General features: G+C 37.0%; 1 protein-coding gene and 2 long non-coding RNA genes across 3 annotated transcripts in view; 2 read left to right on the top strand and 1 right to left on the bottom strand.

Moving 5' to 3' along the window:
• Positions 1-25,074, top strand: part of LOC308636787 — a 532,023-nt gene that overhangs the window by 219,102 nt on the left and 287,847 nt on the right. The window lies entirely within an intron of this gene.
• LOC308636788 overlaps positions 1-25,074 on the bottom strand; it is a 682,020-nt gene that overhangs the window by 442,317 nt on the left and 214,629 nt on the right. The window lies entirely within an intron of this gene.
• LOC308636768 (EF-hand calcium-binding domain-containing protein 3-like) overlaps positions 10,640-25,074 on the top strand; it is a gene marked incomplete at its 3' end in the record, with an annotated part of 55,822 nt that continues 41,387 nt past the window's right edge. The window contains exons 1-3 of the mRNA XM_081272473.1: positions 10,640-10,688; positions 14,299-14,352; positions 24,123-24,210. Of these exons, the coding sequence (XP_081128599.1) occupies positions 10,655-10,688; positions 14,299-14,352; positions 24,123-24,210 (176 nt within the window). The 5' untranslated portion in view covers positions 10,640-10,654. The remainder of the gene's footprint in view (positions 10,689-14,298; positions 14,353-24,122; positions 24,211-25,074) is intronic.

Genomic DNA, 25,074 nt, shown 5'->3' with positions numbered 1-25,074 from the left:
CTGAATTTGGGGATTATAAGTAAAATACTGCATTACTGTAGGAAATTTTGTATAGACTGGCTGTTGTTTCAACCAGGAGTCATTAGACTTGCCTACTCCTATCCAATGATGACTCATAATAAACAAACCCAGATCAGTATTAAAGGGGAATGTCCTATTTCTACTTCATATACTTTGTGCAAACAATTATTCCTTTAATTTGAAAATATATTTTAAAATACATGAAGATGATAATTCTAACCACTTGAAAACTGGTAAAAAGAACTGGTTAAATATACCCTATCCAATACCAATCTCATCTCTCCCCATGAAGACAAATACCATTAGCAATTCAGTGGTATCTTTCTCAATTTTTTTCCCCTACTACTAACAGCTGTATCTAAATCTACATACACACACACACACACACACACACACACACACACACACACTTTTTTATGCTTTTTGCTTTACCCTCCAATTAGGATTTTTGATGTATGACCATGATTAGCATTTTTTATTCTTTTTAAAAAAATATTCTTTTAGATGTTGATGGACCTTTATTTTATCCATTTATTTATATATGAGGTGCTGAGAATCGAACCCAGTGCCTCACACATGCTAGGCAAGTGCTCTACCACTGAGCCACACCCCCAGCCCCAGTATTTTTCATTCTTAGGCAATGATACTCATGTTCTTATTCCATTCTCTTTCTTCCTAAGGGCCACGAGTCAAAATCAAAAAAGTGGAATCTCTGTTGGAAAACATGGGAATTAAAATCAAAGACGAAGAACTTCGGGAACTAATGACTGAACTATCAACTGATGGTGAGTATTACAGACATCAATTTGCTCTTCACAGAAACATAGCTCTCCTATTAGAAGAGGTGAAAGAAAACTTTTTAGTATCACAAGGAAATAAATGAAAATAGGAAGACTTACTCCTGAGTCATGAAGGAACACCATCTTTAAAAATGCCTTTGAAAATGGAAGTCTGGGATGCTATTTGCAGGACTCAGCCTTGCCTGAAAGTGCTGCATACCTAAGGAACTGAAAGAATTAGTTGAAGGGGTTCTAGGGTTGTGGCTTAGTGGTAGAGCACTCACTTAGCATGTGTGAGGCCCTGGGTTCAATCCCCGGCACCACATAAAAATAAATAAACAAAATAAAGGTGTCATGTCCATCTACAACTAAAATTTTTTTTAAAAGAATGAACTGAAGGGAAATTTAAGAGAAAAATTAAGGAAGTCAAAAGTCAGATGATGAACTAGGAGAGAAGGGTTGCAAGAAAAAGACCTAATATCCCTAATGTAGAAAAAGGTTTTGCATATTGGTAAGAAATAGAATATGAAATATGCAAATAGGTGACTGTAGAAAATGAAATGTAATGTAAATGCTCTATAACATATGAAAAGATGTTTAATTTCACCAGTAATCATGAAAATACAAAGTACAAATAAAACATGATTCAGAACTATTTTCGCTCCTTGGATTAGCAAAAATTAACAAGCCTGACAATATCTAGTTCTTATGAGGGTATCTAGTTTGAGTAAGAATTGCCATTGTTATATATCTTTTTATAAAAGTTGTTTTGTAGGTAGGTACAAATATGTAACAATAAATCTCATCAATATGAATGACTATGATGCACCAATAAAAAGTGGCATGGGGGGGGTCATCTTGCAGTAAATAGGGAGAAAAAAAATCTTCCCTTTTTTCAAGTGAATCCACTATATCCCTTATCTGTAGCATATAGTATTTCTTTGTGCTGAATCACCATCCCTGTTCTGCCATGAACTTGCTGACAAATAATTCGACCCTACTTAATCTTACTTCCTTCATACGTAAAAAAGGGGAGTTGAACTTAATGGTTCTCTTCTTAATGGTCACTTCTTGCCTCTGAAATTAATATAGATTGCCGGGTTTCTGTTCTCGCAACTAAAAGGCTCAGGGGTCACTCTAGTTAAACTGGGCTAACTGGGCTGCACGAAATAACCACACAAGAGACACAAATACCTTTTCTTTGGGGTCGCTGTGACGGCTCCTCTGACCTTAAGGGTCTGCAGAAAGAGAGAGAGTGAGAGCACGCACTGACCCCTTTTATTGAGGAGAAGCTATTCAAATGAGGCAAGGGGTCAGGTTTCAGGGGGCTGAGTCTATCTTCATGATGTCCACTGTCAGCAGGTTGACTGACACCTGGGTAGGCCACACCCAAGGGCACAGTAAGAGGAGGGGACACAAGGCACTTCCATGGAAGATTCTATCCTAAATGGGGCAAGGGGTTATATTACAAAGGAACAGGTGAGCACAGCTTCACCCATGGGGCTGTAACAAGACACACCCATTTCTGTGACTGAGCGCCTCAGCACCCAGCTGGGGAGTGTAACTCAGTCACCCATAAGGTTGGCCTCCCACAATAGATAATACATGTAAAATGCCCAGTGCAGTCCAGAATATTCAGTAAATGTTAATAATGATGAGAAAGATATAAAAGATATTGAAGAACAGAGAAAGAAGAAAGGGAAATTCCATGATCTATGAACAAATTTTGCCTACTATGAAAATATAAGTTCTAACAGAGATAATGTTTATTAATTATAACTTTTTATAAATAAGACAAGACACAATTTAGGACATTTTATAAGAAACATAGCACTAAGGGGCTTAGTGGCACACACTTGTAATCCCAGCAGCTCAGAAAGCTGAGAGAGTAGGATTGCAGTTTCAAGACCAGCCTCAGCAACTTAGCAAGGCCCTAAGAACTTAGTGTGATCCTGTCTCAAAATAAAAAACAAAAAGGTCTGGGGATATAGCTGAGTGGAAATTGTCCCTGGATTAAATCCTCCTGTTCTTTTTCTCAGAAATTTCAGTACCTTCCATATACATATGGGGCTTTCAACTTTACTGTTCTAGGGACCCCTATGAAAATCTAATGAATAAAACACTTGAGTATAATGTTTCAAAATGCATAAAATAAAATACATAAGATTATAAAAAACATTAAAATACAGTTTATCAAAACATTTAAAATGTAATTGTTAGCACTTGTTAAAACATTTAACAAGTTCTAGTTGCAGGTCAAATAATTCTTAGAATCTTAAAGTATTGATGAGTATAAACATCATTTCAACATATTTGCAATAATGATACTATGATATAAAAGTGTCAGTGATTTACATTAGTAACAAAGTACAGGTTCTGCTACTACTACCATGGCTTGATGTCTAAATTAATAATTGAAGAAAATGATGCTAAATTCAAGTTCAGAATTAATGAAAATAAAGATGGATTTTTTTCCCATTCAAGTTCAAGGACTTCCAGAATTCCCTCAAAATAGAGTAAGGACCCCAGGTTAAGAACTAATGTAGGTCATCTATACTTCCTATTACTTACTGTTAGGTAGGTGGCGGAGACTTAGAACAAAGCAGCCCGAGCAGGAAAGGAACATCAATCAGGTGCCGTCGGAAACATCTGTCAATCAGCAGGACCCCCTGGCCAATCCTGGAGTTCAGCCAGCTCCCCTGACCAACTCCAGCAGGATAAGGGACCCTAAAAATCCCCTTTCCTGTCCAAGCCCTTCCCTTCCTGCCGTGAGCCCCATAAAAGTCCAGTACAGTCGAGCTCCCATGAGGTTTCTCCTCTGTCCACTCTGTGGGTCTGATAGAGTTCCGACTGGGAGTGATATCTCAATAAAGCCTTGTTCCAAGGCCTTTTTAAATCTGCCTCCTTTGGTTGCTACCCGCCTCGCCTGATCTGACACTTACCTCATTAATTTCAATCATCTTTTCCTCCCTTATATCTTTAACTTCCACTTGCATGGTAATGACCTAGACCTTGTCCTCACCTATTACTTTATCACCTCCAAAATCTCTTTTACATACCCACTCTCTACATCCTCCCAGTTCACTTCCTGTGCAGACATTTCTACCATAACATGATAGCAACTCCTAAAAATCTCTCATTCTATAAGTCTCTCCACTGAAATAATTAAGCTTATGGGGAAGAAATCCTGCAACTACATTCAAAAGTTTATGCCACATGGTAACCATAGCACTAACAAAAGTAGCAATTGATATTCTCTGAGGAAGTTTGAACAGCACAAGCAAATAGCCCAGAATGGCAATTTAAAAATGCATGTAGCTGGGTGCAGTGGTACACACCTGTAATCCAGTGATTTGGGAGGCTAAGGTAGGAAGATTGAAGGTTCAAGGTGGCTTCAGCAATTTAGTGAGATCCTATCTCAAAAATAAAAAATAAAAAGGTCTGGGGATGCACCTCATTGATCAAGCACCTCTGGGTTGAATCACTAGTACCCCCAAAAAAGTTTGTATAAACATATACACCCTTAAAAAATGTTGAAAAGCTTGCTTACCACTCTTAGATAATGTAGATGAAGCAGAACTCAGCCAAGTGAACCTGATTCCCCAACCCCTACATCACTAGCACTTATTTTTTTTTTTGTTTATTTTATTAAAATAAAATAGTCTTGTCTCCTGCTGTGGCCAACCCAGGATGTTTTTTCTTGCGGAAGTTTATAATCCTACTTCTCTTAATTAGGAAAAATTATGAATGAATCCACACACTTTCCACATTACTATGACACTGTTCCATTTACCTATTGAAATGATACTACATATCATAGTGTTCATGAAATGTACTACAACAGAACAGAGAACAGAACACCAACCCCAGCTTCTCTCTAGCCACTATGACCCATTGTTCAACAACCCTTCACCACTGTGTCTTCATTGCCTTTCTTCCTCAAATTAGATTCCATGCTTAACATCATATAACTTCACAAACTCTCAAAATTTTCAAACTTGCTTGGCAAAACCCCAGCAGTCTCCTTACTCTGTGCTTACCCTTGAACAGGTTAACATTGCTAGAGAAAATTTTAAAACCATGCTGGTAGAACTCACTTTAGGCTGGGCATGGTGGCACACACCTGTAATCCCTGCATCCTGGGAGGCTGAGGCAGGAAGATCGCAAAGCCAGCTTCAGCAAATTAGCAAGGCCCTAAGCAACTTAGTGAGACCCTTTCTCAAAATAAAAAAAAATAAAAAGAGCTGGGATGTGGCTCAGTGGTTAAGCACCTCTGCGTTCAATCCCCTGTACCAAAAAAAATAAATAAATAAAATAAAATAACCACTTCATATAATGGCCACAGATTTCAAGCCACCCTTAACACTGCCAAGGGATATACTACTAAATGTTCTAAATAAATTCACTTTCTTACTCTCAGAGACATCCCTACATCTTTTCTGTTCAAATTTCCAATAAATCCTCACCTCCACTCTCAGACTTCATAAAGAAACTAGATACAGTTAGGTGAAAATTTCCTCATTCTTCTACCTCCATTTCTGTGAGCCTACCTGTAGCCCTGCCCATACACCCTGTCTTTTGTCTTGCTATAAAAGGAAAAGATTTACTGCTCCCATTGTGGGTCAACCTTTCTACTTGTGCTCTAGAACCCATTCCTCTTGTCTTCTCAAAGACTTTATACTCATAGAATATTCCCCCTTTTCTCGGGCATCATTGATTTCTCCCCCTCTGCTGTAGTTCTCTAGATATTTCCATTGACTGCAGATATGCTTTTCTATCACACTTGCCCCCTATCAGCCATTGCTCCTCTTAGTTCCTGTCCACAAGAGAGTTGTTTTTAAAAAGCTGCCATTACTCACTGTCTCCACTTCCTCACCTCCCACTCTTCAGCACGTTCTAATCAGGTTTTCGTCCCCACCACACCACTGAACCAGCTCTCAAAAAGGTCACCGAAGATGAGCTGGGGTTGTGACTCAGGGGTAGAGTGCTCATCTGGCATGCATGAGGCACTGGGTTTGATCTTCAGCATCGCACAAAAATAAAAAAAAGATATTGTGTCCACCTAAAAATAAAAAATAAAAAAAGATCATCGATGACCTACCTGCCTCTTGGCCTGTTCTTATTTCATCTGACATCTTGGCAGCATTTGACTAAGTGGCTACCCTCTCTTTACTAAAACATTTTTTTCTTTGTACCTTCAAAGTCCTATATTCACCTGGCTTTCTTTTTTTTCTTACTGACAGCTTCTTCTCCATTTTCTGATTCTTCCTCCCCTACAAGATCTCTAAATAATTAAATGCCCCAGGAATCAATCCATGGCTGCCTTTTTTTTCCTTTGTATGACTTTTAAAAAGCATCTTACTTTATTTTCCAGTTGTTAAAAAGATAAGCAAGTGTTGCTTTGTGTGCTTTAAATCAAATTTAACAAATGGCATGGGGATTTTTTTGTTCTTTTTAGTTATATATGACAGTAGAGTATATTTTGACATGTTTATACAGACATGGAATACATTTTATTCTAATTAGGGTCCCAGTCTTGTGATTGTACATGATGTGGAGATTCACTGTGGTATATTCATATATGTGCATAGAAAAGTTATGTCAGATTCATTCTACTGTCTTTTTTATTCCTGCCCTCCGTCCCTTCCCTTCATTCCCCTTTATCTAATGAAATTCTCTTCTTCCCCTCCACCACCCTTATTATGTGTTAGCATCCACATATCAAAGAGAACATTTGGCCTTTGGTTTTATGGAATTGGCTTATTTCACTTAGCATAAATCTCCAATTCCATCCATTTACTGGCAAAAGTCATAAAGTCATTCTTTTTTATGGTGGAATAATATTCCATTGTGTATACATACTGCATTTTCTTTATCCATTCATCTGTTGAAGGATACCTAGGTTGGTTCCGTAGCTTAGCTATTGTGATTTGAGCAGCTATAAATATTGATGTGGCTGTGTCACCATAGTATACTGATTTTAAGTCCTTTGGGTATATACCAAGAAGTGGGATAACTGGGTCAAATAGTGGTTCCATTCCAAGTTTTCTGAAGAATCTCCATAGAGCTTTCCAGAGTAGTCCCACTGTATAAGTGTGCTCTTTTCCCCACATCTGCGCCAACATTTATTGTTACATGTATTCTTGATTGTTGCCATTCTGACTAGAATGAAAAGGAATCTCAGTGTAATTTTAATTTGTATTTTTCTAATTGATACAGATGTTGAACATTTTTTCATACATTTGTGGCCCATTTGTATTTCTATTGTTAAGTGTCTGTTTAGGTCCTTTGCCCACTTATTGATTGGGTTATTTGGGGGTTTTGGGGGGTTGTTGTTTTGTTTTTGTGTGTTAAATTTTTTGAGTTAATTATATATCCTGGATATTAATGCTCTATCTGGGGTACAGGTGGCAAAGATTTCCATTCCATAGGCTCTCTCTTCACATTCTTGTTTCCTTTGCTGAAAAGAAGCTTTTTAGTCTGATATCCTCCCATTTATTGATTCTTGATTTTACTTCTTATGCTTTAGAAGTCTTGTTGAGGAAGTCACTTCCTAAGCCAACATGATGAAGCGTTGGGCCTACATTTTCTTCTAGTAGTTGCCTAGGTCTTTGATCTACTTTGAGTTTATTGCAGGGTGAGAGATAGGGGTTAAGTTTCATTCTGCTACATATGGATTTCCAATTTTCCCAAACCCATTTGTTGAAAAGGCTATCTTTTCTCCAGTGCGTGTTTATGACATCTTTGTCTACCCTCTTCCTAGGAGATTGCATCCAGTCCTCTTGAGCCAGATAACTTTTCCAAACTGATCAAGTAAATATATTTCTCTAGCTCAATCTCCCTAAACCAGGAATGGCATATCAAACTAGCTATTTGGTATTTCCCCCTTGGATTTCTAAAAGGTACCACCTATTCAATTGCATTTACAATTCCCCAGGAAAGTCTCAAACCCTCCCTAGTGCAGTAAAGGCATGCATTCATCCTGTTGTTTAGTGAGTTTCATTTTTGAATTCTTTTTCCTGTATGTCCCACATTCAAATCTAGACCCTACCTGAAAAACATATCCTGAATCTATCTCCACTGCTGAAACCATAGCTTAAGCCACCTTTCTCTCCTTCCTGGTTTCAACCCCTCATACTACAAGATTATTTTCCTGAAATAATCTTCTAAGTCTCTCTCCATTTCCCCAGTTTCCTAATCCTGTACACAAAAGCCAGAGTAATAACTTTTGACAGTTGAATCAGGTCAAGTTACTCCCCTTCTTCAAAGCCTCCAATGACATTTCATTGCAACTGGAAAAAAATCAAACTTTAGGCTGAGTGCAGTGGCATACATTGTAATCCCAGTTTTGGGGGAGGCTGAAGCAGGAGAATTAATGCCAGCCCAGGCAACTTAGCAAGAACTGCTTGATTTGGCCCCTTTCACACAGGCCTTCTTTCTGATTCTTCATCATAACAAACTCATTTCCATCTTAGGATATTGCACATACTCTTCTTGGAATATTCTTCCCATCATTCAGGCCTCAATCCAAATGGACTCTTCTCAAAGAGGCCTTCCCTGATCTGTCCATTTGATGCAATCCTATCTTTTATTATTCTTTATTACATTTTATTTTATTTTGCAGTATTGGGATTGAACTTAGAACAACTCTACCACTGAATACCTCCCTGGTTCCTTTTCTTTCTTTCTTTCTTTCCTTTTCTTTTTTTTTTTTTTTTTTTTTTTTGAGTTTTACTAACAGGCTGGCCTCAAACTTGTGATCATCCTGCTTCAGTCTCCTGAGTAGCTGGGATTATAGGTGTATGCCTAGCAGCTATTTTATACCATCTTAACAGAGCCTCAAATTGTATTTTTTTTTCTTTTTACATTTTGTTTTCTGCCTTCCTCACTAGATTGTACATTCCCTGAGAATAAGAATTTGGTCAACTTACTTATTTTTGTACCTTCAAGGCCTAACAAAGTGCAAAGAGCACATGGAAGCAACATAGAAGGTGCTCCGTAAATATGAAATAAAAATATGTAGGGTCAGGCTTATTTACCCTGTCTCCCTACATTTAACCATAATCAATCACTTGTTTTTAGACAATTCTGGTGGTCTCTAAATAAAGAAAAAAGGAAGATACAATCATGATTCATATTTATGAGGATATAGCTTAATGGTAGAGCACTTGCCTAGCAAGTGTGAGGCCCTGGGTTCAATCCCTCATACTGCAAGATGATGATGACGATGATGATGATGATGATGATGATGATGATGATGATAATGATGATGATTCATTATAGACTAAAAGAATTTTTTCTAAGATAACACTAATATCCCTGAGGATAGGCCCATAAAATTCTGAGGAAAATTACAAAAAAGATCAATGAATTCTTCTGATCTTTGTAATTTCAAAACTTAAAACAGATCAAATTTTGTGAGTTTCAGTAACATCAGCTTATCTGAGTCTTAAGAATATATTTCCCTTGCTTTACAGATAATGGAACAGTTGATCTGAATGATCTGATGGATACAGTCAGTTATGTCAAGGGTGAGTTTCCAGCTATGATAGAAAAAAATCTTATAAATGGCATCTTAATACTTTGCAATTAATAGTGGAAAAAAATATTTCCCATAACCTTTTGTATAACTTATGTTCCATTTTTGTGGATGCTGCTGAACTGAGAAAACAATTACAAATCTATATTTATATATTGATATCCATGATATTCTCTGAAATTTTCTCCAAAGAGTTCAATGTCAAGAACCACAAAACTTCTTGTACCCTTTTCCCCACTAGAAATTCATCCTATGGAATTAATTTTATTGAGTAAAAGAAAAAAAAAACTTTGCCCAAAGACTTTCATTCTCATATTAGTAAGAATATTTAAAAAGGTTAGAAATATCCAACAATATGGGAATTACTATATAAGCCATGGTATTCAGTTTAATGGGGTAGAATTGTGTTGAAATGCCAACTGTGAAAATTATATGGCAGCCTGGAAATATGTTTATAAAGGAATAGTTTTAGGTTGGAAAAACAAAATACAAAATTGTACACATATTAAATTTGCACATTACAAAAATACAATCTTATTTTCAAGACCAGAATGGGGTATGAACAACTAAAAAAAATTATGATAGGGTAGTAGAATTATATTTTCCCCTTTTACATTATTATATTTTCTTTACTGTTATTACATTATTTATATAATACATGAGAAAATAATGCATTCTGATTGTATTGAGATTAATAAAATTCCTGGAATACATAGTGCCCAGAGAAGCAAACTATAGGCAAATATATTTTTAAATAAATAAAATTTAAATTTTCAAAACTGATATGAATTGCTGGGTACAGTGGCACATACCTGTAGTATGGGAGGGTGAGGCAAGAGAATCACAAGTTTAAGGCCAGTTTGGCAACAAAGGCAACATAGGTAACATGGGCCACACTGGGAGACTTCATCTCAAAAAAATTATAAATAGGTGTATAGGAAAAAGTTCAGTATTTACATGGGATAAAGGGAAGGAAGAGAGTAAAACTAAATTTCTATAAGTAGCTTAACTTGGCAGGGATTTTGCAACAACATACCAGTCAATTCTTACCACCAAGTGTACTTTTCTTCTTTGTAGCCAATTTATGACCCTCTAAAACAGAATTAAAGACATAGGACCTTTTTCTGACTCTCCTATTAATTCTGGGTGCACGTGGGTGATGGTATATATAAACACAGTTAGTATTTTTGATCGTAATATTCGTTCCATAATATTTCTGCAACTCATTTCTCACCTTTTTTAAGGAGAGGTGATTGATGTCGAGAACTTAGACAACCTTTTAGCAAGTGAGGGGATTGAGCTCACCAAAGGAGAAATGAAGGATCTGATGCCTCTCTTGACATTTAATGGTGAGATATGTGTGTGTGTGTGTGTGTGTGTGTGTGTGTGTGTGTGTAAAATTATATTTTCTTCCTAAAAGTACATTTTTGGTATCTTCTATAGAAGATCCTCAAAATGATCCTTACTTTTACATCACCTAGTGCAGTGGTTCTCAAATTTGAATGTGCACATAAATCTTGTTAACATGCAGATTTTGATCCAGGTCCACTGTAGAACCTGAAGTTCTGCCTTTCTAATAAACTCCCAAGTGATGCCAGGGATGGTAGTTCACAGACCACATTTTGCCTATTAAGGATCTAAAAGGTGAAGAAAAGAGATAATATATTAAGGTTTTGCCTGGACTTTTATTTTCTAAAATCATAAGTACAACCAATATGCTAATTTTTCCCCTAAGGGAATGATTCCAGTCCAAAAAAAGAAGGGAAAGTAATAAAGTGGTTGACATAAGAAAATAAAAATGAGCTGGGCATGGTGGCACATGCCTGTAATCCCAGTGACTTGGGAGGCTGAAGCAGGAGAATCACAAATTCCAAGCCAGGGACTGGGGATGTGCCTCAGTGATTAAGCACCTCTGGGTTCAATCCCTGGTACAAAAGAAAAGAAAAATGAGTATTAGAGAGGGACATACAGGAGGAAGAGGAGTTTGGGGTTGGTTGATTTTTTTATTTGTTTATTGAGATTTTTAATATTGTTTATTGAGTCTAGTTACATGGCTAACCCACTGGCTCTTATATAACTACATTTTTACTTCTACCACTTTCTTGTTGTTGTTCCAATACAAAATAAAAAATTATCTAAGATACCAGGCACAATGGTGTATGCCTGTAATCCCTGCAACTCAGGAAGCTGAAATAGGAGAATCACAAATTTAAGGCTAGCCTTAACAACTTAGCAAGACCCTGTCTCAAAATAAAATATAAAAAGAACTTGGGATACAGCTCAGTGGTAAGGCACCCCTAGATTCGATCCCCAGTACCAATAAATAAATAGAAAGATAAATCAATCAATCCACCGATCCATCCATCCCCTGGTCAGAAGTCAACTCTCCCTTCTCTAAACTACTTCCCCTCCCCTGAGTTACTGGAGTTGAACCCAGGGTCTCATGCATGGTAGGTAGACACTACTACTGAGCTATACTTCTGCCTCCCTTCTCTGAACTCTTATAGGGTTTTATCAGTTCTTCTCATTAGAAACTCAGAATATTCAGCCTTATACTTTGAATTATTTTGTATATGCTTCTAGCTCCTTGAGAACAGGAAAAACAATCTCTGATATTTCTGGATTATCTACTCTTTCTAAAAAATTCCTCCTGTGTTTCCTTTTTCAATTAATGGACATATATTCAACTGCTCAAGCCAAAATCTTAAGGCCTTATCTTTGCTTTCTCCTCTCTCAGTTTCTCACATTCATTCATCAAGTTCTGTTAATTCACGCTCATAAACATTTTTTGCCTACTTTTCTTGCCTACTTCCTGAATCCTAATACTGACCAATATTATCTCTTGCCTAATTGACTGTAGTGGCCTTTCTGTTAATCTCCCTGCTCCCAATCATGCCTTCATGCTTCTTTCCAATCCATTCTGCACCCAAGGTTATTTTGTTATTTTTTGTTTTGTTTTGTTTTTGGTACTAAAAATTGAACCCAGGGGTGCTTTATCAATGAGTTGCATCCCCAGCCCTTTTTATTTTGAGACAGAATCTCCCTAAATTGCCAAGGCTGGCTTTGAACTTGTGATCCTCCTTCCTCAGCCTCCCAAGTTGCTCCAAGTGTACACTGCCATGCTCAGCCCCAGGGTATTTTCTAAAACCTAAATATGATCATGCCACTATCATAGTTTTAAATCTTTCAAAGATGTTCCACTTGCCTCAAGGTCTTCGTGATAATACCACCAGCCTCCTTCCATTCCTCTGTGTGTGTTTAGCTTCAACCACACAGACCAAGTTGAAAGTTCCACAGATATCTTGTACCCCCCCTAGAAAACTATCCCCCACCCCCAAAGAAGGTGCATAAACCCTCCAATTTGCTGAGATGATATCATCCCTTGAATGGGGTAAACCGGGCATCAATCTTATTTTAGTAGATACTGAATCCTACCTTGGGTAAGTTAGGGGAATGTATGCTTATTCATTAATAGTTTGGGTTTCCTACTTTGAAAGAATCTTCATTCTCTGCTTTGCATTCCTTCTACATGTTGCTGTAACTCAACAGGACACTGTCTAATCCCAACACTTCCTAACTCAATCCTGGATGGGTAGCTGATTTTACTGAAACTGCTTCAACTTGAGTAATCGATGCCTTACCCTTACAGATTCTACAACCATTCATAACTTCAGGGAATTTTTATTCATTTTCTGTTCCTCAAGCTCCAGCCTCACTTTTTGTTGCTGGGAAGGAACAAAGTGAAATATGGTTCGAGTTCTGAAAAAAAGTGAGGGAGAAAGAGGTGAATGCTGTTAAGTCTCAAGACAAAAGCATACAATATTTTGAAGAACTTAAAAATAAGTCTACTTGTCCTACAATGTGCCTGAAACTATCCCTCCTCCTCCTAGTCCTTTCCCCAGCTAGCCTGCCTTCCTCCCACAGTTTCCATCATCAAATTTACTCATTTCCACACATTTTTTAAAAATTACTTTCTTATCAGAATCCTCCCCCCCCTCTCTCTCTTTATCTCTTTCTTTGACAAATTCAAAACATGTATTTATAAAATGCTTAATCTGCCAAGTCAGGAGCCCAAGGTGTGGAGTGGAGTGGGGGTGGGCAGCTGCCCTCCATATCAGCAGAGCAGTACTACAGGAGTACAGCCCTCCCTCCCTTTCCTTTCTATTCAGACACCCAATGGGCCTCTGTACCCTCCTGGGATCATACAATCATAAAACAGGACCCTAGAGGTTTCTTGAGTCTCTGCTTACCAAGGAGGCTAAGTGCAACCCTACCAGCCCATCCCTGAGCAGAGTCCCCCAGATAGGACAGAGCAGGGAAAGGCTAGGCAGGGAAGGGCTGAGAAGGGCAGATGGGTACTGGAAGGGGCTGATGGTAGCAGATAGGTGTTGCCTTCTGCCTGCAGGTGGGGAGCACCCTGACTGGGTGGGCTGAGAAGGGCTCATCACCAGGCTGGTGCCCCCAGCTTTTTTGGTAATAAGTTGACATCAGAGTATAGCCAAAGAATACTGCTTCATGGGAAGCAGCTGGTGGTGAGAGCTATGGCCTGGCTCCTGGGGTCTGGGAGGAGCTGGGAGAAGGGACAGTGTGAAAGCAGAACAAGGGGCAGCAGCTTCAGGTTCCTGTACCTCAACACCCCCTTAGAATTCTTGATAGTGCCATCCAGGGTCCCTTTCTGTCCTCAGAATATAAAATTTTAAAAAGGGCTGGGACTGAGTGGCCTAGCATGCCTGAGGCCCTAGGTTCAATCCCCAGTACCTAATTTTTTTAAAAAAGACTAGAGATGTTTGTCTCCCTGAAAAAAGTTATCCTCTTTTTCATCACACTCACCTAAAGGAAAAACGATTCCAAATTCCAAAGCAAATTCATGGAGTAAGTTTCAGCCCACTGCTGCTTTTTATAACTTAACAGTTTTTATCAACTTTTATGAGTTTTTATATGAATCAAAATGTTTTGCAGGAAATGGGAAGGTTACCGTGAATTCAATAATGGAGGGCCTGAAGAAGTTTAGACGTGAGTGAAAATTCATGATACAACTTAAAATTGATAGTCTGATGCTATGTTTAATTTATATGTGTTTTCTAGATTAAAAATTTTTCTTTATTTAGAGAATGAATGAAAAAGGAAAATTTTAATAATTCTACCCTCCAATGATAATCCATAATTTTATCACCATAAACTTTCCCTTATACACTTCCCTTATGTGTTTATGTTCTGTGCTTGTACAGAAAAGAATGAATGCGAGTTTTGAACATTATACTACGAAATTGGTAAGAGGAGGCAAAGTAAAGCTTGTCTTTGGCCCTCTTCTCATAGACACAGAACCTCAACCTGTGCTTTATTCTTAAGTAATTTTTATTTGCTCTCTATGCCTACATTTCCCAACAAGTATGACCAAAAAAAAATTGTGATATGTCTCCAAAAGTCTCATTGTGTTTCAAAAAAGAATTTAAGATTGATTTAAGGAACTTTATGTGAGTATACATAAAATGAATTTTAATAAGAAAATACAAACTTCAATTCTGGGTACCCATACTTATATTTTTCAAGTTCAAAAAAAATATTATTCAGAAAGACACACAAGTCGGGCATAGTAGCACAAACCTGTAATCCCAGATACTTGGACTAGACATAAGTACAATGATTTTTTCACACTTAAGTAACTTTTTCCCCAATTTCTAATGTATCATTTGTATTTCTAAGAAAAAAAAAGAGTATAGATTTCAGTTACCTGAGAATGATAACAGAAATACCTATATCAACATATGTACAACCTCAAGACCTGCTAATATTTCTGTCTTTTGATACTGAACATTCAGAACTCCTCCCAGACTTCAGAGGTACATGGATTACAAAGTTCTACTCGAGAATTTACAAAACTACACTTATAAGAGACATAGAGAAACTCTAATATATACATTTAGAAAAAAAATAAGTGTAAAAAATAAAGTCTGATTCTTGTCTGAAAAAGAAATTATCTATGTCACATTCTCAACCAGAATGCTGCTACATGCAGTGTCTAAGAATGACATAGGGTACCTCTAGCAAACTACTCTCTAGGAAGGGAAAAGAATCAAACAATAGGGCTGGGGATGTGGCTCAAGCGGTAGCGCGCTTGCCTGGCATGCGTGCAGCCTGGGTTCGATCCTCAGCACCGCATACCAACAAAGATGTTGTGTCCGCCGAGAACTAAAAAATAAATATTTAAAAAATTCTCTCTCTCCTCTCTCACTCTCTCTTTAAAAAAAAAAGAATCAAACAATAGGGAGAAGAAAATGTGTGGGAGGAGAGATCAGACGAAGGGATATAAAAGGCATTTGATAGGTTTTTCTTAATTCTACAAACTATGTGTGCTCATATTTGAATTAACCTTCCCTCAATAAAGAGGATATTTCTACTTTATGTGTACTACTTTCTGCGTGATATATTACCTTGTATAGCCTCCATAACCTAAAGGTATCACTAAACATTTTTCATGCTTTCATAACCTGCCACAAATTTTTCTTGTTTTTAAAATAGTACAGAGTTGGCTTCTCTGGCTAGACCAAACCAAACCAGATATAAGAAACCAGGCTGTTATGTCCATCATCTTTCTCCTAAGAGTTAATCTCATCATGTTTAAAAAACTACCTAACATTTTGAAGGGCAAAAAATGAATAAATGATAAATGAATAGTCTTGATTTCAATTCTGATTCTAGTGCTTTTAATTTTTTTTTGCTTTTGGAGTTTAATACATTAAGGAGGCAAAAGAAGAAATATGAATTAAGATAACTTCAACATTTTCTTCAGTTTCCCACTCTCTGGGGAGAAAATAAGATAAACTATACCCCTCCTATTTCACTTTCTGTAACTTCAGAAATTTATATGATCTTGACTCTTTTTTTAAATTTTTTTTTTAGTTGTAGTTGGACACAATACCTTTATTTCACTTATTTATTTTTATGTGGTGCTGAGGATCAAACCCCCCCCCCCAGGGCCTTGCACGTGCTAGGCGAGCGCTCTACTGCTGAGCCACAACCCCAGCCCCGCCCACCCACCCCCATCTTGACTCTTAATCTTGTCTTTAAACAAAAAGAACAGTGTCTCTACAGAAGCTGATAAAAGCTCCCAGTTCTATTAAAGGTGAGTGTGAAACCTGATGTGAAGGCGTTGTGAAGACAGGGGTTAGTACTTTGACTTATAGCTTTTAATCCCACAGTTGTTTTCCCTAATGGTTTTGTTGGTTTCTACCCTCTGTCTACTAATCCATAGGTGATTGGACACGGTTAGTTCTCAAAAGTTTTTCTAAGTTCCTTTTGCCTTTTGCCATACGACACAGCATCATATTGATTATTAGGTTTCTTATATTGTTTTTAGTGGCTTCACTTGCTACTTTTTTTTAGCTTCTAATCACAGTGCAGTTTACAAAGTAGGTGTTCCTGGTTCTGCCATTAAAGAAACAAAACTTTAGTCTCTTTAGCAATAAAATGAAAAGGATGAATGTGGCTGTTAATCTATTACTTCTCTTTTAGCTTTAAAAAATTCTAGGACTAGAGAGGTACTGGGGATTGAACCCTGTGGTGCTCTACACTGAGCTGCATTCCCACCCCTTTTTATTTTTTATTTTGAGGCAGAGTGTCACTAAGTCACTGTGGCTGGCCTTGCAGTCCTCCTGTGTCAGCCTCCTGGGTTTCTGGGACTACAGGCATGAGCCTGGCTGAGTCTACACTTAAATTTTTGTTTGATTTTTCAAATTTTTCCAAAGCATATTTGCAGAGATATTAAATTGTGAGGCTACTGTAATAACAATAGTTTCTGGATTATCTCAGTAATCTGTACAAATAAATGAGAATGTTTACATTCAATACAACTAACATAGTGTTTGACTGAATACATTCAAGAAGTAAAACAGAAGTTTGTTAGCTCTATTGAGAAACTGGCTTATAAGTTATGTCTAACCCCAGATCCTCCTACTTTTTTCACATTTAAAATGATAAAATTTTGATTATGTGCCTATTATGTGGATGTCTTGACATAACCAAAAATTCATACACACTAGGATTTTGTCATTTAATGTTTTTTTTAAAAATTATACGAAGAACACCTTTTTAGGTGGCTAAAGAGAGTAATAATTGGTATCAGTGAAAAGAGAAGTTTATATAAGAACAGGGCTATTTTACTACATTTAATATCTCTTGGTTTGAATGTGTAATAAATGACTTTAACCAGTGGGACCGGCACAGGCAACTGAACTTAAGATCACTCATGTGAATTTGCAGGGACACCAAATAAAACACAGACACAATTTCCCTTTACACAAGCTTCAGGACGGCTTCCCTGCTCTCCGCCTCAGGCTCCCCAAAAGGGAGAGCAAGAGAAAGTTAAGAGAGGCTGACGAGAGAGAAGGAGCACTTTTGGAAGTGAGCTTTTATTGGGGGGACTCTGTTCTTAGAAAGTTCTATCCAAAAAAGGGCAGAAGGGGCAGGACTACAAGGGATAGGTGAGTGTAACTCAACCCTAGGGGCACATTCCACAAAGAAGAACCCTTACTATCCGAGAGAGACCTTGCCCAAGCCACAGAGAATGCAGTGGTTGGTCAGAATCTGAGGCATCAGGACTGGAAGGGTGTGGTCATTCATTGTGGCTCTCCACACAGTGGTTTTATGCAATAATTAAATAAAATTTTCTGAAGATTAAACTGTGAAGTGTATCATCCCTCATCTAATTTTGTAATACAAAGTAACATCCTTCCTACTTTTCTTTATCTCATAATTTATTTTTCTGCATGGTACATGATCAAATAAGCTTAAACCAAAATGTGCAATAAAGTTGAGTCTTTAGATAGTATCTAGTACATTATTAAGAAAGGTTATTTCTTTTTTTTTTATTGTTGGTCGTTCAAAACATTACATAGTTCTTAATATATCATATTCCACAGTTTGATTCAAGTGGGTTTTGAACTCCCATCTTTACCCCGTATACAGATTGCTGTATCACATCAGTTACACTTCCATTGATTTACATATTGCCATTCTAGTGTCTGATGTATGAAAGACTTATACAATGAAAACTACAGAACCCTAAAGAGAGATATAGAAGAAGACCTTAGAAGATGGAAAAATGTACCCTGTTCATGGATAGGCAGAACTAACATCATCAAAATGGCGATATTACCAAAAGTTCTCTATAAGTTCAATGCAATGCCAATCAAAATCCCAACAGCATTTCTTGTAGAAATAGATAAAACAATCATGAAATTCATATGGAATAATAAAAGACCCAGAATAGCAGAAACAATGCTAAGCAGGAAGTGTGAATCAGGCGGTATAGCGATACCAGACTTCAAACTATACTACAGAGCAATAGTAACAAAAACAGCATGGTACTGGTACCAAAACAGGCGAGTGGACCAATGGTACAGAATAGAGGACACATAACCAATCCACAAAACTACAACTATCTTATATTTGATAAAGGGGCTAAAAGCATGCAATGGAGGAAGGATAGCGTCTTCAACAAATGGTGCTGGGAAAACTGGAAATCCATTTGCATCAAAATGAAACTGAATCCCTTTCTCTCACCATGCACAAAAGTTAACTCAAAATGGATCAAGGAGCTTGATATTAAATCAGAGACACTGCGTCTGATAGAAGAAAAAGTTGGCTATGATCTACATACTGTGGGGTCGGGCTCCAAATTCCTCAATAGGACACCCATAGCACAAGAGTTAACAACTAGAATCAACAAATGGGACTTACTCAAACTAAAAAGTTTTTTCTCAGCAAAAGAAACAATAAGAGAGGTAAACAGGGAGCCTACATCCTGGGAACAAATCTTTACTCCACACACTTCAGATAGAGCCCTAATATCCAGAGTATACAAAGAACTCAAAAAATTAGACAATAAGATAACAAATAACCCAATCAACAAATGGGCCAAGGACCTGAACAGACACTTCTCAGAGGAGGACATACAATCAATTAATAAGTACATGAAAAAATGCTCACCATCGCTAGCAGTCAGAGAAATGCAAATCAAAACCACCCTAAGATACCATCTCACTCCAGTAAGATTGGCAGCCATTATGAAGTCCAACAACAACAAGTGCTGGAGAGGATGCGGGGAAAAGGGTACACTTGTTCATTGTTGGTGGGACTGCAAATTGGTGCAGCCAATTTGGAAAGCAGTATGGAGATTTCTTGGAAAGCTGGGAATGGAACCACCATTTGACCCAGCTATTCCCCTTCTCAGTCTATTCCCTAAAGACCTAATAAGAGCATGCTACAGGGACACTGCTACATCGATGTTCAAGAAAGGTTATTTCTATATTTTAAATGTTTTTGTTCATGTAGAAATCATCAGTTTAAATCTGTTTAAAAGACAGATGACTATATTTTAAATTTTGAGTATTAAATTCATAATGTCATTCTTACTGTTTTATCCTTACCATTTTGCAGTGTTTTTAGAAAATAGTAACTTACTAGCATTATTTTGTTGTTACTGTGTAAACATTGTAATAAATATTAAATTCTTAAAAAATAAAATAAAATTCTAGGATTAACTTGCAGCTGAAAGGAAACTATCAAAATGAAAATACAGTGTACAGAATGGGAAAAATAGTTGGAAATTATATATTGACAAGGACTTAGTATCTAAAATATATAAAGATCCTTATAACTCAACAATAAAGAGACAAATACAGATATTTCCCCTTTTCCACAGTTGTATTTTCTGTAGCTCCAGTTGCCTATAGTCAATTGTAGTCCAAAGTATTAAATGGAAAATTCCAGAAATAAGCAAGGTGTAGTTGCACACACCTATAATCCCAGTAACTCCAGGATACTGATAAAGGAGGATCACAAGTTCAGTGCCAGCCTGGGAAACTTTGTGAGCTCCTGTCTCAAAATAAGTTTAAAAAGGGCTGGGGATGGCCACATCAGGGTTTATAGAACCATAATTCACAACAGCTAAATTATGGAATCAACCCAGATACCTGTCAGTAGATGAATAGATTAAGAAATTATCGTATACTATATACATAAGTATATATACATACATATGTATATATGTATATTGAATTTTTGGAATATATATAGACAAAAGTTTGAAATTATGGCATTTGCTGGTAATTGGGTGAAAATGGGGAATCTCATGCATGCTAAGTAAAATAAACCAAATTCAGAAACTCAAAGCTCAAATGTTTTCTCTCATATGCAGAAGCTAGAATAAAATAAAGGAAAAGGGAAGGGAAGGATAAGGTAACATAAAGATAAAGGGAAGATCAGTACTGTGAAAGAAGGAAATTGAGAGACAGAATGGAGGGATGGGTAAGGAGAGATAATGGCAGAATGAATTTTTTTAAAATTATGTTATATGCATAAGTAAATATATGACAAGGAACTTCAGTTTTATGCAAAGGTAGAAAGAACCAATCAAATATAAATAAATAGATGAGTAGGAATTCCAGTAGAGCAGAGGAAGAAAAATGGGACGGGGAGGAGGACAGAAGGGAAAAGGCAGGATAATGAACGAAATTGAATTCCATGCATGTGTGAGTTTGTCGGGATGAACCCAATTACTATGAATAACTATAAAGTTCTAATAAAAACAATTTTTAAATAAAAAAAGTACTCAAAACTAAAAAAGAAAAGAAAGAAAAGTAAGTTTAAGACCAGCCTCAGAAACTTATTCTTACTGTGTCTCAAAATAAAAAAGTAAAAAAGGCTGGGATGTGGCTCAGTGGTTTAAGTACCCCTAGTTTAACCCCAGTATAAAAAAAAAGACTAATATCATATGATTCCACTTATATGAGATATCTAGAGTAGGTATGATAATTGCCGGGGGTTGGTAGAAGTGGGAAATGGGGAGATGTTATTTAATGAATATAAACTTTCAGTTTTTCAAGATGAAAACATTCCATAGATTGGTTGCACAACAAAGTGAATATACTTAATGATAGTAAGTCATACACTTTAAAATTGGTAAGATGGTAAATTCTATGTGATATGTATTCTACCACAGTTAAAGGTAAATCATAATTTTAAAATGTTACTTCTAGCTGAGTGCAGTAACACTCGCCTATAATACCAGGTACTTAGAAGGCTGAGGCAGGAGGATCACTTCAGCCCAGGAATTTGAGGCCGTCTGGGAAATATGGTGATCCCTATCTCTAAAAACAAATATAAAATTTTACTTCTCACCAACCGCATCAGATAGGAACTGTCATTATCCCTATTTTAAATCTTGGTAGCCTTTAACATAGTGAGCCCTTAATAAAAATATTTGTTGAATTAATTTATAAATTAAACTTTCTCATTCTTTCCTTTTGTGTTCCTGACCAGAATGAGAGGCTTAGTGGCAGTGAAGCCTGGGGCACTTTTGAAACCCCCACTCTATCACTAGCTAAACCTTGGGTGCCATTGGCTTTGTTTAGCCATAACAGACTAAAGACACTCCTACTCTTGTGCTGGACAATTTACAATGCCACAAGACAAGTCAGATAATGAATACCAAGATTTCTGCTTAACACAATCTTTGCTTCAATTACTCTTTTTAAGTCATTTTTCCTACTAATATTAAAAACCACAGTCTGTGAGGGTTTGATTTTCCCCCCTCTTTCTAGGCTTAAACAATGAAATGGTTTTTAATCACCATTCAGTCAAGGTACCTGGAAAAAAAAAAATGTTTTACTCGAACAACTTTCAACTAACTAATGAAAATATATTAATACAATATTTAAAACTAAAAAACTTCCCCTTCCCTGAAATCGCAACAATGTCAAAATGTTCTGATTCTGTAGCTCACACTGTCACACACCCCAAGGATGTGCTGAATGAACCACACTGAAAACACTAACTCTCTGTTAACACTCTAACACAGAAAGAAATTGGTGGCTCATTCTCCCCCTGGGCCTGAGACTGAGCATTGAATGAGGTCACAGTTGTATGATGGAACAAACCCTTTATTGGATTCTTCATCTGATTGAAGTCCCAAAGTAGTTAGTAGCCCAGCTTAAAAGTAGTAGATATCAGGATTTTTATGATTCTAGGCTGAGTCCTTTAAAAAAAAAAAACAACTATTATCTCTATAAAAGATTGAAGATTCTTTTTTTAAGTAATGATTATTTTGAGCTATGAGGATGATTTCACAGCACCTTTCAAGTGCCTAAATTGTTGAGCATCTCCGGCGTTCCAGCTCTGTGGTAGGTTCCTAGATTCTGAACATATGTAATTGAGTGGTGTAGAAACAACTGCTTTCCAGGTTCTGAGGTGAAGACCTGGGAAAAATCAATTCTAACCCAACATTCAGAAACCTTTTCATAGTTTAAAATTAGTATTATTGTTTGTTATTCCTAAGTTAGGAACCCAGTTTACTTGTCAATGAACCACTTGATACACTCTATTGGAGCAATAAAAATAATAAAGGGAAAAGCCCTACCCCTAGCTCCTGGACCACAGGCCCTGTGTCTCAAATTATGCAGAAATGGAAAGGGAGGACTAGGGAGGCCATAGCAGTGAAGAGGCCATACAAGAGGATCTAAGGTAGCAAACAGCACTGTATTCCTTACCTGCTCCTACTTTTAAGAAAGAACAGTGAGTTCAAAAGAACCGACAGGGCAGTGATATGTGTTCCAGTAAAAAACCCTGGGAAAATGTACTTACTACCAGATATCTAAAAACAGAAATAAGTAGGCAAATATTTTAGAAATGGTGTAAACATTTTATTCTTTGTCAATTATGCATGAAATGTTTTTGTTGCATAAATAAATTTTGTCTTTAAATAACTTCTTCCACATAGTTCTAAGATACTTTATCTGCATCAGTGTGACCCCATTTTTATTATTTACTATGTACAACTTGATGGTTTGAGATATATATATAATATATATATATATCCACATTGTGAAATAGTTCTACCATCCAGCATTAATATATTCAATGCCTTACGTTACTGTTGGCAGAAGAGTAAGAACATTTAGGATGTGCTTTCTTAGCATATTTCAAGTATACAGTACGGTGTTATTACCTATAGTCACCATGTTACAGCATCAGTACTCATTTTGTGTAACTGAAACTTTGTACCTCTTGACCAATATCTCATAGCCCCCTTCTCCCAGCATTATACTCTCTACTTTCATATAACTATGTTAGATTCCACATATAATTAAGAACATAACAGTATTTGTCTTTATGTAGCTGGTTTATTTCTCTTAACGTTTGTTTGTTTGGAACTGGGAATCGAACCCAGAGGGCTTTTACCACTGAAAGACATCCCCAGACCATTTTTTGTTTATTTTTTATTTTGTGACAGGTCTCACTTAGTTGCTTAGGGCCTCACTAACTTGCTGAGTTATCCTTGAGCATGCAATCCTTCTGCCTCAGCCTCCTGAGTCAGTTGGATTACAGATGTTCACCACTGCACCTGGTAACATTTTTTAAAAAATATTTTTGGTTGTAGTGGACACAATATCTTTATTTTATTTATTTAGTTTTTTTATGTGGTGCCGAGAGTCGAACCCAGTGCCTCAAACATGCTAGGCAAGCACTCTACCACTAAGCCACAACCCCAGCCCAGCATTTATTTTTACACAGCATCAGAATGATAGTATTTGAAAGGGGAAGCAATGGCAAGAAGTTTTGCTTAGAAATCTAGTGACATCCACATCCCTCCAACTTTGCACATAACTCTAGTACCATTCCTTAAAGCTCTAGATTTTTCAAATGTCAGGCCTTGAGCTAGGAAAGTTGCAATAGAATATATATAATATGTGAGTTGATTCCTAATTATATCTTCTGAATTCCAGACGGAGTCACTGGCCAAATGGCAGTTTCAGAAGTTAATCCAAAACTTAAGCTGAATCCTTTAAAAGTACCTGGGTTCCACAGCAAGCGGTAGGTAATTAAAGTATTAATATGTAATAAATTATTAAGTGATGACTATATTAAATACCCATAGAGGCTATGACTAGACAAGTTAGAATGCTCTTCAAGTATCTGTTCTGTGGCAAATTTAGGTATAAAGAAAAATTTCTGAATTAAAGACAGAGATTATTTTGTTCTCTTTTTGAGATATTGGGGATTGAATGTTAAGAAAGCATTGTACCACTGAGCTACATCCTCAACCCCTTAAATCTCATTAAGTTACCCAGGTAGCCTCAAACTTATGATCCTATTCTATTAGCCTCCTGAGAAATTAGGATTACAGGTATGCATCACTGTGCCTGACAACTGAAAGATTATGTGTGTGTATGCATATGTGGAGGGAGTGTGAGATGGGGTGTTACTGGGGAGTGAACCCAGGGGTACTTTACCACTGAGATACATCCCCAGTCCCTTTTTTTTTTTTCTGAATAGTGAAATAGGGCTTCATGAAGTTGCCAAGGCTGGCCTTGAACTTGAACTTGTGATCTTTCTGCCTCAGACCCTCCCAGTTGCTAGGATTACCATGCTTGATTGAGAAAGATTTTTTTTACGAGAAGAAAAAGACAATTTTGGGGGGTGGGGGAGGTTCAGGGGATTTAACTCAAGGACACTTAACCACTGAGCCACATCCCCAGCACTTTTTTGTATTTTATTTAGAGACAGGGTCTCATTGAGTTGCTTAGGGCCTTGCTAAATTGCTAAGGCTGGCTTTGAACTTGCTGTCCTCCTGTGTCAGCCTCCTGAGCCACTGGGATTATAGGTATATGCCACTGTACTGGGCCAAATATTCTTTTAGACTGGAGAAACAGTTATCCTTCCTACTTTCCTAGATGA

The sequence above is a fragment of the Spermophilus citellus genome (assembly GCF_964194105.1).
Source record: "Spermophilus citellus genome assembly, chromosome: 17".
In the NCBI taxonomy this organism is placed as follows: Eukaryota; Metazoa; Chordata; class Mammalia; order Rodentia; family Sciuridae; genus Spermophilus; species Spermophilus citellus.
The sequence above is the reverse complement of the archived record's forward strand: the minus strand, read 5'-3'. Positions and strand labels throughout refer to the sequence as shown.